The 14,491-nt window shown below is 36.8% G+C and overlaps 1 protein-coding gene across 1 annotated transcript in view; it reads right to left on the bottom strand.

Moving 5' to 3' along the window:
• LRP1B (LDL receptor related protein 1B) overlaps nt 1-14,491 on the bottom strand; it is a 1,963,100-nt gene that overhangs the window by 230,932 nt on the left and 1,717,677 nt on the right. The window contains exon 61 of the mRNA XM_025404289.1: nt 721-909. Coding sequence (XP_025260074.1) covers nt 721-909 — 189 coding nt within the window. The remainder of the gene's footprint in view (nt 1-720; nt 910-14,491) is intronic.

Consider the following 14,491-nt stretch of genomic DNA (forward strand, 5'->3'; position numbering starts at 1 on the left):
CTATAAATATAATTTTACTTTGTCACAAATGCTACTCATTGTCCATTGACATTAATTTGACCATTCAATAATTTTAAGGGTGCATTTCTACAAAACAAGAATTTTAGTAGGAAAAAACTGTCCATGAGAAAAATAAACAAGACTAGAAGCATTTTGGATGAAGACAACATATGTTCAGAAATACAAACATAAAATAAAACAATGAAACAATGATCTATACCTAGGAGTGTAATGGCTTTGCTTTATAGGCCAGATAGGTTTTTTAAGGAAAATAATCAAACCTTTATTTCACAAGGCCGGATGAAATTCCTATTAAACATATGTTGAAGAAAACTTGATAGAGTTGTCAGTTTTAAAATTTGAGAGCTACTTAAACATAATTCCTCCTACTCAGCATTGCAGAAACTAAGGATCCTCTATTTTGTAAACAAATTATTTCAAGAATACAGTCTTCACTTATCTGACTAAGTGCATTATTATCATTTTAGCTTTATATGAGTTGAACAAATCTACAATTCTTTGTCCTATTATTGAGTTTCTATCATATGTCTTAAGAGCAGTACTTCGTATTGATTGAATTCTTCCATAAAGTGATGCTAAATAATTAAATCTAGTAAACTTCATCAAAAATAAAATTACATTTAACCTTGAAAGAATAAAAAATGGAATGTTACTGAAAGATGTTAATGCATTTATGGAAATCATGGAAAGAATAATTACCATCAGGTTGTCTATAAGAATGATACACCTGGATATCTGTGATGGCATGCCATGAGTTAATCAGTGAGAGTCTGTCTGCTCCCGATGTTTTATGGGCACGGCTGAGTGACTTGGTTTTCCCATCAGTCCAGTAGATGTAGTCTTCAAACAATGTTAGTGCAATCACCCCTGGAATATCTTGATTAGGGACTGTAATAGGAGATGGTAAGATTAATGTTCAGTCTTGGAAGACTGCCAGTTAAAATATTCAATACTACATGGGCTGACAGATACAACTGCTACAGAACTTCATGTGAATAATTGCTGTGACAACCTGTCAGGCCAGCAAAGTTCTTTATTACCGGTTAAGAGAATGCAGGATTGGGCACAGGAGCTAGCTTTGCTCAGATTTGGCTTGGTTCAATCACTGGAAAAAAAAAATGAATGTGATTCTTTCACCATTAAAGCCTGCTTCACCAGAAACAAATACCATCCACCATTTTAAAATTCATAATTTACATATATGTGTGTATGTGTGTGTATACATACACACATATTTACATATATACATATATATCTCCTTCTGGTTGTTCTTAACTTAAATACCTAAATCTAAATGTCATTGTCCTACTTTTTTCACATGCAAAATGATTAAATTATAGGTCCTGGAAGAAATGTGTCTACTACCTGGAAATAAAGTGGCTGTGAAACTACTATAAACCTTTTCAGCCACTGAGATTTTATGAGCACTTTTACTTGCAAGGTGAGCTGGGATGGGGTAGAGGGAAATAAGTGTGGCAGATAATAATGTATTATGCAAATTTAATGATCATAAAACTGTTCAGGTGCAGATTAAAATTGTTTTATAATTATTCTTTCTGATGTTTAAATGTAAACAGTAGAGTGAGCATCACAAATGTGAATTATTCATTTGAGAGAGTCCAGGGTCCTATCCAGTAAATAAGATATGGTAGATCTGTTTAGTGGTTTGGGTTTAAATAATTTTAAACAGTGATAGAGTTTTCTTTGTGCTTCTACTTTCTCAAGATTGACAAATAATAAATGGAGAAGATGAAAATTCTCTAACTTATACAAACATACTATTTTTCTGTATTAATTTTGAGATATACTTTTAGAAATTCTGACATGTTCATTAATGAAAAAAGGTATGATATTTCCAGTAATATTTACTTTTTCCTTAGATTTTAATGACTGAAAATTAATGTATGGCATATTCCTCATTCAGTAGTAACTAAAAAACTATCAAAATTTCAAATACAATTTAGTATTTACAAGAAGCTTTACAGCCTTATTTTTTAAAGCTGAGTAAATTTGTATTATCAACTAAAGCAGATATTTTAATTTTTTTCATTTGTTATTTGTATTCTGATAGGCCAAATGTTATCAGATAACTCACTACAACTAAGAGACAATAGAAATAAAAGAAATAAAATTAGAAACCTCAACATAAGTCCTATATTAAGTCACTGAATACTATTTCTAATATAAAATCTAGTTAGAAATTCATCTCAGAACAGATACTATGCATATGAAGGATGTAAACATTTTAAAAATCCAGATTTGTGCACTTTAGATGTTTTGAATTTTGATGTAAAAATCTAGATGTGTACACAACTTAATTATCTATGTGCTCTTATAGACACAGATATCATTACTAAAATAAGTGAAATTAGATAGAATGAAAAGAAGGACACTTTACTATAATTAATTACGTGTGAGCTATTTATACAAACTAATCCCACCATTTTTCTTTGACTTTATAAATTCATACAAAAAAGATAAAATAAATGTGGCAAAATGTTAGTAATTAATTGAATCTTGGTGATGGGTGATTATTATAAGATCCTTTCACCTTATATATAGATTTCAAGATTTTTAGAATAAAATAAAAATTTATGGGAAATGTTGAAAGCCTCAAAATATTTAATGTGAATCTCGTTAGATGCAAAGGTGATAGTTAAATCATTAAATATGGGCTCAAAAAGTTAATCATCATTTTTAAGGACCACAATCCATAAGAGATTTAATTTACTTATGTAAGAAAAATAAAGTTATTGTAAGAATCTGCCCATTAGCACATCAAAAGTAACAGTTTTTTTTAATTATCAGCAGTAACTACAGGTGATATTTATTAAGCACTTGGGTGCACTAGAACTAGGCCAGTGGGAGAGGCAATTTATATATTTTATTTTATATTCTTAAAAACTCTATTGTGCAGTAGTAGTGATATGGTTTGTCTCCATGTCTCCACCCAAATTTCATGTTGAATTGTAATCTCCAGTGTTGAAGGAGGGATCTGGTGGGAGGGGATTGGATCATGGGAGCGGATTTCTCCCTTGCTATTCTCCTGCTAGTGAGCGAGTTCTCACGAGATCTGGTTGTTTTAAAGTGTGTAGCACTTCCCTCCTATACTCCGTCTCTCCTGCTGCCATGTGAAGAAATGTTTGCTTCCTTTTTGCCCTTCTGCCAGTAAGTTTTCTCAGGCTTCCCCAGCCATGTCTCCTGGACGCCCTATGGAACTGTGAGTCAATTAAACATTTTTTCTTTATACATTACCCAGTCTCAGATAGTTCTTTAGGGCAGTGTAAGAATGGACAAATACAAGTAAAGTTCATTTTGTAGATGAGGAAACTAAGATGTGGAAAATTTAAGTAACTTGGCAAAAGAGGGGTAGAAAAAAACTAGTAATTAAAAGTACTGGTATTTGAATCTTAGCTCTCTCCGGAGTGTGCTCTCTGGCCGTGTGATACCCTTCCACCATGGGATGACACCAGATGCCAGTGCCATGCTCTTGAATTTTCCAGCCTCCAGAACCATGAGCCAGCTAAACTTATTTTCTTTGTAAATTACCAAGTCTGTAGTATTTCGTCATAGCAACAAAAACCAGACTAAGACAGTAAGTACATGGAGCTAATAAAAATAAACATGAGATGTGAAGGTATGAGAAAAACTTTTAACAAACAAACCCTTAACTAATGCTGAGATGTGGTTAAGTTTGGGGAAAAGTAGTCAATGTTGCCTAAAAATGATGATGACTATCATTTTTAAGAGAAAAGTTATATGACCAGTTGTCCATATAAAACTGCATTTGCTTAATTAACAGAGAAACGTGAAAAGTACATTTAATAAATCTTTCATTTACAGACATTCAGTAGACACAGAAAAAAGAATAAACAGAGCTGCTATGTGGGCTGTAGTTTCACAGGTACTGACTATATATCTAAAGCCTATTTTATAGCTGCTTACTATAGTTAAGTCTCTATTCGGTGTAACAGCATTACATATTGTACTTTTTCCAGAATTCCACTCAAGCACTAGGTTCCTAATTTTTATTTCATAGACTACATCATTCAGAAGAAAAGGGTTGATATTTGGCAAAAATAAATAAATCAAATAAATACTCCTTTTGGGAGTTTTTCCCTTTGAGTTGAGTTGGATGCTATCCTGCTAAAGCTCAGTGTAATTACGACAAATAGAAAAGGTGGTCATCGCTTGAACCCAGGAGGTGGAGGCTGCAGTGAGCCAAGATCGCACCACTGCACTCCAGCCTGCGTGACACAGCAAGAGTCTGACTCAAAAAAGAAAAAAAAAAAAAAAAAGAAAGAAAGAAAGAAAAAGAAAGAAAGAAAAAAAGAAAAGGTGGCTATTCAGAATATGGTTTTGGCTTAACTGTTGCCTCACAGCTCGATATACTCTATTACAATACTCTTGATTATTCATTTTTTTAGATAGCATTTATAATGCTAAACAAGTATATTCCTGGGTAATATCATTCTAAATTTGTATTTCTGACTAATCTAGTTTAAATACTTAAGAAACTAATGCCACAGTTACACAGTTCTCAGCTTTTCTTGAGTTAAAATCTCATAGTTAGTGTTATGGGAGGATACAGCATTAGGATATTGATAGCTTTGACATGGTTTTCTGCACTGAGTATGTCAATAGACATTTCACTAGTAATATTATCTTATTTTCCATTCTTTATCTCCCCAGATTTACTTTAAAAATCTAAATGCTATCTTAAAATATTACTTTATGCCCAGCAATCACTGAAATTTATTATTTAAAAATGACTATAGGCCAGGCGTGGTGGCTGACATCTGTAATCCCAGCATTTTGGGAGGCCGAGGCAAGCAGATCACCTAAGGTCAGGAGTTTGAAACCAGCCTGATCAACATGATGAATCCCCATCCCTACTAAAAATACCAAAATAGCTGGGCATGGTGGTGGGTGCACGTAATCCCAACTACTCGGGAGACTGAGGCAGGAGAATCCCTTGAACCCGGGAGGCGGAAGCTGCAGTGAGCCATGATCATGCTATTGCACTCCAGCCTGGGAGACAGAGCAAGACTCCGTCTAAAAATAATCATAAAAAATAAATAAAATAAAATAAAAGTTGTAAAGTCTTTATTCATATTTTCAAAAGTAAAAAATAAGATATAGAATGCAATCACCAAATTATGTTATTACTTTTATGAAGGAGTCAAGATTAGAGTAACAGGAGCTGAGAATTGATTTACTTGAGTTATAAAGTATTTATATATTGATTTGAAGGAAATACCTGAACAATCAATGATCCATTAAGGTTAACTTATCCCTCACTCTATGGCTATGTTTGGAAAGGTAATCCCCTAAAACTTTAAAGTTTACAAACATATCAAATCAAACATTAAATCCTACTATCTTTTTCTTTTTAATATATTTAAGACACTCCCATTTTTTAAAATAATTATTGGTGCCATTATCCCAAATAAAGGCTCATATCCCATCACACCAGTAATACTGCAAAATTATTCTAACTTGTCACCTTATTTTTAATCCCCTCCAATCTCTTTTATATTAGTCAGAATTGCTGCAGAAAATAGAAAACATATCTTTAAGTCATAATTGAAGAGGGTATAATAAAGAATTATTTACAGAGATGGGCATGCAAAGGTACAAATAATGCATTGCTTTTTACTAGGTCTGTTACCAGAAGCTAGTGAAAAATGCAGCTGAGGTGAATAAAGCCATCCAACAAGAGCAGTGGCCTTTAGTAGATAGACTCAGGCACTGCTAAATCATTACAGTTGAGCATAGATGGAAGGGAGATGGATAAATATTCTGACTTCTTTTTCTGTCCACTATCTAATGTCCTTGCAATGCAATTCATGGAGGAAATTCAACTTGATGTGGGAAGGTAAAAGAACCTGGGTGAGGTAGTCCACATAAGTCAGCTTTCCAGCACAGGAAGAGGGCAAAGAGGCAAAGCCAGGATAACTAGAACTCCCACTAATTGATATTTCTCATATCTTTTCATCTAACATATATCTTCCCAGATCCAAAACCATCCATGACACCCATTCCCTGGGTAATATGGTGCAAACTATCTAGCTTAACTAAAACACTATCTGTCTTCAAAAGAGAGAACCAAGTACACTCATTTGATCCCCTCTTTTGAGAGACCCTGACACTAATAATTTGCCCTGATATTTTTCTAGAAGAATAAGAGCACAACAAGATATGTAGAGAAGATAGGGTGTGACTTAAAGTAACATAGTGTGAAAAACAAAAAGAAAGTGATGATAAAGAAAAACAATTAGCACTGAAAAAATGGGGTGAGGTTAAACAGAGGCTATGAAAAACTATAGTCTGGTAAACAGGTGATAAAATTAGATGGCGGCAGAAAGTGATTTAACGCGACAAAGAAAGTGGAAGATTCATGACAGCAGTCAGTGGGAGGGTGGGTGGATAATGGTTTCTAGCTGATGAAGAGTGACAAAGAGTGGGTAGGTGGGAAGATGGCCAAGGTAGACTAATCTCCAGAGAAGCATCATTGAGCCAGAGCCTTAGTTAAAAGCACCTGGGGAAAAAAGATCATGCTTTATATAACCTTATGGCCAAGGACATTTGTTCTTTGCTAATAATTATGTATGTCTCCTTTGGTGTTACTGTGCAAACCATTTTAAAAAAATTATTTCCGGCCGGGCGCGGTGGCTCACGCCTGTAATCCCAGCACTTTGGGAGGCCGAGGCGGGCGGATCACAAGGTCAGGAAATCGAGACCACGGTGAAACCCCATCTCTACTAAAAATACAAAAAAAAATTAGCCGGGTGCGGTGGTGGGCGCCTGTAGTCCCAGCTACTCAGGAGGCTGAGGCAGGAGAATGGCGTGAACCCAGGAGGCGGAGCTTGCAGTGAGCCGAGATGGCGCCACTGCACTCCAGCCTGGGCAACACAGCGAGACTCCCTCTCAAAAAAAAAAAAAAAAAAAAAATTATTTCCTAAAACTTACAACGAGCAGCTCTTAAGTGTTTTGTTTAATTTTTGCCTCTGTGAACATTTTGCCTGTTTACTCTTTAATGCCATCCTACTTGATAGTAACAAACAGTATCACAAATAAAATTTAGGCAACAAGGTTCAAAATCAATTTTTCAAAAAAAAAAAAATAAAAGCATTAAGAAATGACAGGAACATGAAGGATGGCCAACATTTCCAACTGTTATGATAGAATATTGAAAGTTTATTTTTCTGATATTAAATATCATAGTCCTTCACTGAGACCTTGCTGGGATGGAAAGTAGTTTTTCCTTTTAGTATATGTCATAGTGCAGGAAAATCAGAACTGAGAGTGCCTGAAAGTAGATTATATGCTAACTTTTGAATAGTGATATTGATCAAATGTCCAAAATAAACTTGTATCCCTCCTTAGTGTAGTAGTTTATACTGGGACACTTAAATAAGTGTAATACATAATGTCAAAGCATAGAAATTAATACTGTGGCTAAGAGTGGCGGCTCACACCTGTAATCCCAGCATTTTAGGAGGCCAAGAAGGGTGGATCACCTTAGGTCAGCAGTTTGAGACCAGTCTGGCCAATATGGTGAAATATCATCTCTACTAAAAATATAAAAATTAGTCAGGCATGGTGGTGCATGCCTGTAGTCTCAGTTACTCGGGAGGCTGGGGCAGAATAGCTTGAGACCAGGAGGCAGAGGTTGCAGTGAGGCAAGATCGTGCCACTGCACTTCAGCCTGAGCAACAGAGTGAGACATTGTCTCAAAAATAAGCAAATAAATAAATAAAACAAAACAAAATAAAAAAAGAAATCCATACTGTATTTCGAAATCTTTTTCAGATTTAAGCCATTATTAGAGCTGAAGGCATCCATGGCCCATTATTTTCTAGTATTTCTTGCCTCGTGTTGTCTACATTCTCATTTCAAATAATATGTACTCTCCATATATATTAGGAGTATTAGATTTAATACCATTTAATCCCTTCCTGTCTCTTACCTATTTTTAAATTGTTTATAATAGAAGGTCAAATATAGCTATTTCAATATTTACTATCTAAAGAGTATTCCTGTTAATGAATGTGAAGTTTTATAAAGCAGACTCTCTAAACTGTTGTATACTCTTTTGAAAACAAGACTGACTAAAAATACATTAGTAGGATGATGAAAATTCTCTCTAACCTGTCAAGTAAACAAAGCAACATTGCTTCATGTACTCGGTAAAGCATATTCCTTTTGCTTCAAAACTTTCTGGGCCCTTCTGCTGGTGATAAAGCCGTCACAGTACATGGAAATGTGATAGTCTGAACCGGACTATAAGTACTTACTGTAAGAATTATTATATTCAACCCACATATACATAAGGAATTTCTTTGTTAGAGAGTCTTAACAAAAAACAGAAGCCTTTGAGAAGCATTTGCCTCTGGGACAGATATCAAGTATAGTTATTTACATGAGTTTAGTATCTGGTCTTCTCATAGTCCTGCAATGATAAATACATTTCTAAAACAAAAATGTAAAAGAGTGTAACATATCACAAGCATTTTCAATGCTTGTTTGCATTAGATCATTCTTGCATTTCTATAAATAAATACCTGAGACTGGGTAATTTATAAAGAAAAGAGGCTTAATTGGCTCATGGTTCTTCAGGCTTTACAAGAAGCATGGTGCTGGCATCATCTGTTAGGCCTCTAGGGAGGCGTCAAGAAGCTTATAATCATGACAGAGGAAGAAGGGGGACCAGACACATCACATGGCAAAACAGGAGCAAGAAGCAGGTGGGGAGGTGCCACACACCTTTAAATGGCCACTATCATGAAGACAGCACAAGCCATAAGGGATCTGCCCCCATGACTCACCACCTCCCACCAGGCCCCAACTCTAGCACTGGCAGTTATGATTCAACAAGAGATTTGGGCAGGAACAAATATCCCAACTATATCAGTGTTCCAGGTAGTCCCAGCAAAAGGGAAGAGTAAGTGAGAGAATTGGTAGAACAGTGCTTCTCTGTCCTAGATTCAATCTCAGCCAAATTCCTGTTAAGAAATGTTAGAAAAGTCACTGAATACATAGAACCCCTATTCTATGAATAAGAACAATGCACAATAGTCTGCCAAAACAACATGCCTAAATTAGGAAGTAACTGAACCTGATGTAAACCTACTGATCCCTAATCTACTTATTCTTTTCGCATACTCCACCACCTTGTATTTGGAATAGATGAAGTTGTTGAAAATGATTGAAAACTCAAATGAGGGTAATACTTAAAATGTCCCCATGTTTACAAGCATGTGGAACACATGACATTTGCAAAAAAAAAAAAAAAAAAAAAACCCTAAACATATATGCAAATTTAATGTATTCAAAGGACAAAACTGAAAGGCATGATTGACACTGAAATTCTAAGACATTTTAGAAATGGCAGTTAATTTCAATTTATTTTACTGGTTTAGAAACATTTCTATAGTAACTGAATTGTATTTTGCTCCCTTCCATTAACTTTTATTGTATTGTAAACAGCAGCACATCAACACTGTGGGCCTAAAATTGTCTACTGTTTGTAATGGACTGTGAATGATAGAATTTTTTTTCAAAAGTACTAAAATGCAATATCTTACCAAGAAAGAAACACTCTAGAATATTATAAAACAGTGGAGGTGGTTGGTGGGAAGTATTCTTTCAACTTCCTCTTCTTTTTTTTTTTTTTTTTTTTTTTGGTGGGCTACAGTGGACATTTAAATTTTCTAAAAATCCAAATGCAAGAGCTATTGGGTTTCGGAATATGTGAACACAAAATATTCTATTTGTCTCTTTCAGTGTTTTTATTTATGTCTTCAGAACAAACTCTTAAAACATATTTTACACCATTTCATCAGTAACATGCTGAGATCTAGATTCCTTTTTCCAACATTAATTAGACTAACACTGCATGGGTTATGATTTAGATTTTTAAATCCAAACACAGAACTGCCCTCTTACAACACAAACTGGATTCCCAGAACAATAAACAAACAATAGAGTTAGACTACAATACTGACACTTTAATATGAGGCTCTGCAGGTCTAGAAGTACAGAAACAGTTATCCTTTAAATGACGAGCTGTAGTGAACATAATTGCTAGAAATTCTAAACAATTTTGCTCACGAAATATAAAAGAGTTCAGTGGTAACTATAGTTCAGAATCATACCCAACTATTACTCTTCAGAGAAAATTAACAGTTAGAGTATAATTTTTTCCAGTATGCTGGATAAAATATGTACATAACCAACTGACTTAACACAAGGTTAAATCATTTTTTGATACACAGAAGAGTATCCTGAAAAAAACGATTTATTGGAACATATAAACTTAAAAACTCAAGGTCAAACATAACTTTTTCTTAGTTCACCCTTTTGTTATTACTATTCACACAGTATTTTCAGCCTTTTCTTTTCCAAAATACTACCTCTCTGCCTAAGATATCTGAAGTTCAATGGCACAAGCAACCAAAATTGAAAAGAAGTAAATCTGAATTTATTTACTTTGATACAAGTGGTCAAAAATAAATTCCAGTCAAAATATAATTTTCTAATATTTAACTTTCTTTTCATTAAATGGAAAATGAAATATCTAAGCTAAGGTATATATATACAATGTTATTTCTAAAATTTTTCTCAGGAGATATTTTTATCTTATGTTAATACACAACCCGTTCAGAGAAGGCTGTAGGTAGGGAATATAGTAGTTACTTTAACATAGCAAACTCTAATATGCAAATATCCCACTAAATCATGGTGCTATGGCCTTAATGTTGGTGTCTCCCCAAAATTCATATGTTGACACCTAATATCTTATATAACAATATTAGGCCTGGTGCAGTGGCTCATGCCTGTAATCCCAGCACTTTGGGAAGTCAATGCGGGTGGAGCACTTGAGGTCAGGAGTTCAAAACCAGCATGGCCAACATGGTGAAACCCCATCTCTAGTAAAAATTAAAACAAAAACAAAATTTGCCGGGCGTGGTGGCAGGAGCCTATAATCCCAGCTACTTGGGAGGCTGAGCCAGGAGAATTGCTTGAACCCAGGAGGCAGAGGTTGCAGTGAGTCGAGATCAAACCACTGCACTCCCTGCCTGGGAGACAGAGGGAGACTTCACCTCAAAAAAAAAAAAAAAAAAAGAAAAGAAAAAAAAAAAAGTCTCAAAAGGTAGAGGTGGAGGCTTTGAGAAGTGATTGTCATGAGGGTTCTACCCTCATGAGTGAAACTAGTGACCTTATATAAATGGCCCCAGGGAACTGCCATGTGAGGATACAGCAAGAAAGCATCTGTGAAGCAGACCCAGCACTCACCTGACACCAACTCTGCTGGTACCTTAGTCTTGAACTTCCCTGCCTCCAGAACTGGAGTAATACATTTCTGCTGTGTCTAAATTACCTAGTCTAATGTATTTTGTTGTAGCAGCCTGAACAAAGTAAGAGAAATACGTACTGAGAAATGAGGTTGTCATTACATCACGTACTGTAAATGTGAAGTAGCTTTGGAACTGGGTAATGGGTAGTGGCTGGAAGAGTTTTGAGGTACATTGCCATAGAAGGACCTTAAGAGCAAATGTGGTGAGAGTTGACAAGAGGAAAGCTATAGAGGAAACCGTAATGTTCTTAGAGATTATATGCGTGATTGTGATCAGAACGTTGGTAGCAATACAGATCATAAAGGCCATACTGATGAAGCTTCAAATGGGAATGAGGAACATGTTTTGTGTGTTTGTTAAAAAAAAAAAGAAAAGAAAATAAAAAAAGAAAATGACACAGAAATTGGTAGAACTGTGTTTGCATCCTATTGTTTTGTAGAAAGCAGAGCTTAACAGCAATAAAATAGGATATCTTCCAAAAGAAATCTCTAAGTGTTAAAGGAGGTACTTGGCTTTTTTGCACTGCTTATAGTTAAATGCAAGAAGAGAGAAAGGAATTACGAATGGAATATATAACTAAAATGAAAGCAGAAAAAGATTTGGAAAATCCTCATCCTGGCCGTCTTGTAAAGAATGAACAAGCATGTGAGAGAGAGAATATCAAGGGTGTGGCCAAGGGATCATTTGATAAAGAGATTAGTATAGTGGAAGCCAGGTGCTGTTTATCAGGAAAATGTAAGAATGACCTCAGAAGCATTTTGGAGGTCTTCAAGGCTACCCCATCCATTACAGGCCCAGAATGCCAGAGGCGGGGGAGCAGAACAATTTCAAGGCTCTTCTCCCCATCTTTCAGTGTGGTGCTCTTTAGCCAGCCTAGCTGTGGTGCAAGCAGGCCCAGATGCAACTCAGGCTGTCCTTTTGGAAGTCAAATATAGTAAGTCTTAGTGATGTTCACATACTGGAATTTCCACTACGGCACAGAGTGAACATGAAGCAAGGGTCTGGCTGCCTCGATCTAAATTTCAAAAAAAATGCCACAGACAGCCTTGGGGTTGGGGTAGACAGCTGCCACAGGGGTGGGGCCACAGTAAGAACTCCTGTTATCGGTGCAATGAATAATAGAACCATGGAGTTGGGCTACTGCGGTGTCCCTTACAGGGCAAGGGCAAGGCCAAGCAGAGCTATGGGGGTGGAGTCACCCAGAAACCCCAGACTGCTAGAGCCACCAGCTTCCAAATTCAGCCTGGTAGAGCCACAGGCATGAGATTCCAACCCGTGAGAGGTGGAAAATGGGCTACACCCAGCAAAATGATGGAGGCAGGCCCCCCTGGAACTTTTGGGGTCCAACAGCCACACCTGTGTATCCAGAAGGCAAAATTTAGAGGATTTTATTCAAGAATATTAAAGCTTTCTCTATAGCTTTCCTCTTCTTGTGAGCTCTCACCAGATATGCTCTTAAGAAAAGATTATACTGGAGCCTTAAGATTTATTTTTTTCCATTTTGGTTTTGGTGTTTGGTCAGGATCTATTGCCTCTTTCTTCTTTCTTATTTCTCCCTTTTGGAATGGAAGTGTTTATCCTATGCCCAGCACACCATTGTATTTTGGAAGCAGATAACATGTTTGATTTTACAGGTTCACAGCAGGAGAATGATAAATTATGTCTTAAGTTTCACTCATATCTGATTTACATAAGATATAGATGAGACTATAGACTTCTGAGTTAGTGCTGGAACAAGTTAAGAATTTGGGGGCTATTGAGATCAAATAAGTGTATTTTTCACATAAGAAGGACATGAATTTGGGGGGTCCAAGGATAGAATGCTATGGTCTGAATGTTGACATCCCTCCAAATTCATATATTGGAACCCAATACCCAATGTGATAGTACTAAGAGGTGGGCCTTTGGGAAGTGATTAAGCCATGAGGACTCTATCCTTATAAATGGGAATGGTGCCCTTATAAAAGAAACTCAAAGGAGCTCACTAGTCCCTTCTACCGTGAGAGGACACAGCAACAAGGCACCATCTATGAAACAGACAGTGAGCTCTTTACTAGACACTGATTCTACTGGCACCTTCATTGATCATGGATTACAGAAATGTAAGCAATAAATTGTCCATCCAATAGTATTCTGTTAAAGCATCCCAGACAGACTAAGACACAGTATAAACATTTTAAAGCAACATCATTGCTCTTTTCATTTTGAAAAAGACACAAAAAATGTTTGGATTTACCGAGATACATGCTTCATTTTATAGTAATTATATTCTAGTGGCTTTGTTTTTGTGTGTTTTTTCCTCATATATTATGCAATTTACCTGTCCAATATTTAAATCAATCCGAAAGATTTCAGGTGTGGATACAACTTTATTTGTGTAAGTGTACACTTATGCTATAACTATTAATATTAGAGGCTTTAACAAGCAGGTTTCACTTCTTGGGGGGGGGCGGAGCAAGATGGCCGAATAGGAACAGCTCCAGTCTCCAACTCCCACCGCGAGCAACACAGAAGACCGGTGATTTCTGCATTTTCAACTGAGGTACTGGGTTCATCTCACTAGGGAGTGCCCGACGATCGGTGCTGGTCAGCTGCTGCAGCCCGACCAGCGAGAGCTGAAGCAGGGCGAGGCATCGCCTCACCTGGGAAGCGCAAGGGGGAAGGGAATCCCTTTTCCTAGCCAGGGGAACTGAGACACACAACACCTGGAAAATCGGGTAACTCCCACCCCAATATTGCGCTTTAAGCAAACAGGCACACCAGGAGATCATATCCCACACCTGGCCGGGAGGGTCCCACGCCCACGGAGCCTCCCTCATTGCTAGCACAGCAGTCTGTGATCTACCAGCAAGGCAGCAGCGAGGCTGGGGGAGGGGCGCCCGCCATTGCTGAGGCTTAAGTAGGTAAACAAAGCTGCTGGGAAGCTCCAACTGGGTGGAGCTCACAGCAGCTCAAGGAAACCTGCCTGTCTCTGTAGACTCCACCTCTGGGGACAGGGCACAGCTACACAACAACAACAACAACAACAAAAAAGCAGCAGAAGCCTCTGCAGACGCAAACGACTCTGTCTGACAGCTTTGAAGAGAGCAGTGGATCTCCCAACACGG

The sequence above is a fragment of the Theropithecus gelada genome, chromosome 12 (genome assembly GCF_003255815.1).
Source record: "Theropithecus gelada isolate Dixy chromosome 12, Tgel_1.0, whole genome shotgun sequence".
In the NCBI taxonomy this organism is placed as follows: domain Eukaryota; kingdom Metazoa; phylum Chordata; class Mammalia; order Primates; family Cercopithecidae; genus Theropithecus; species Theropithecus gelada.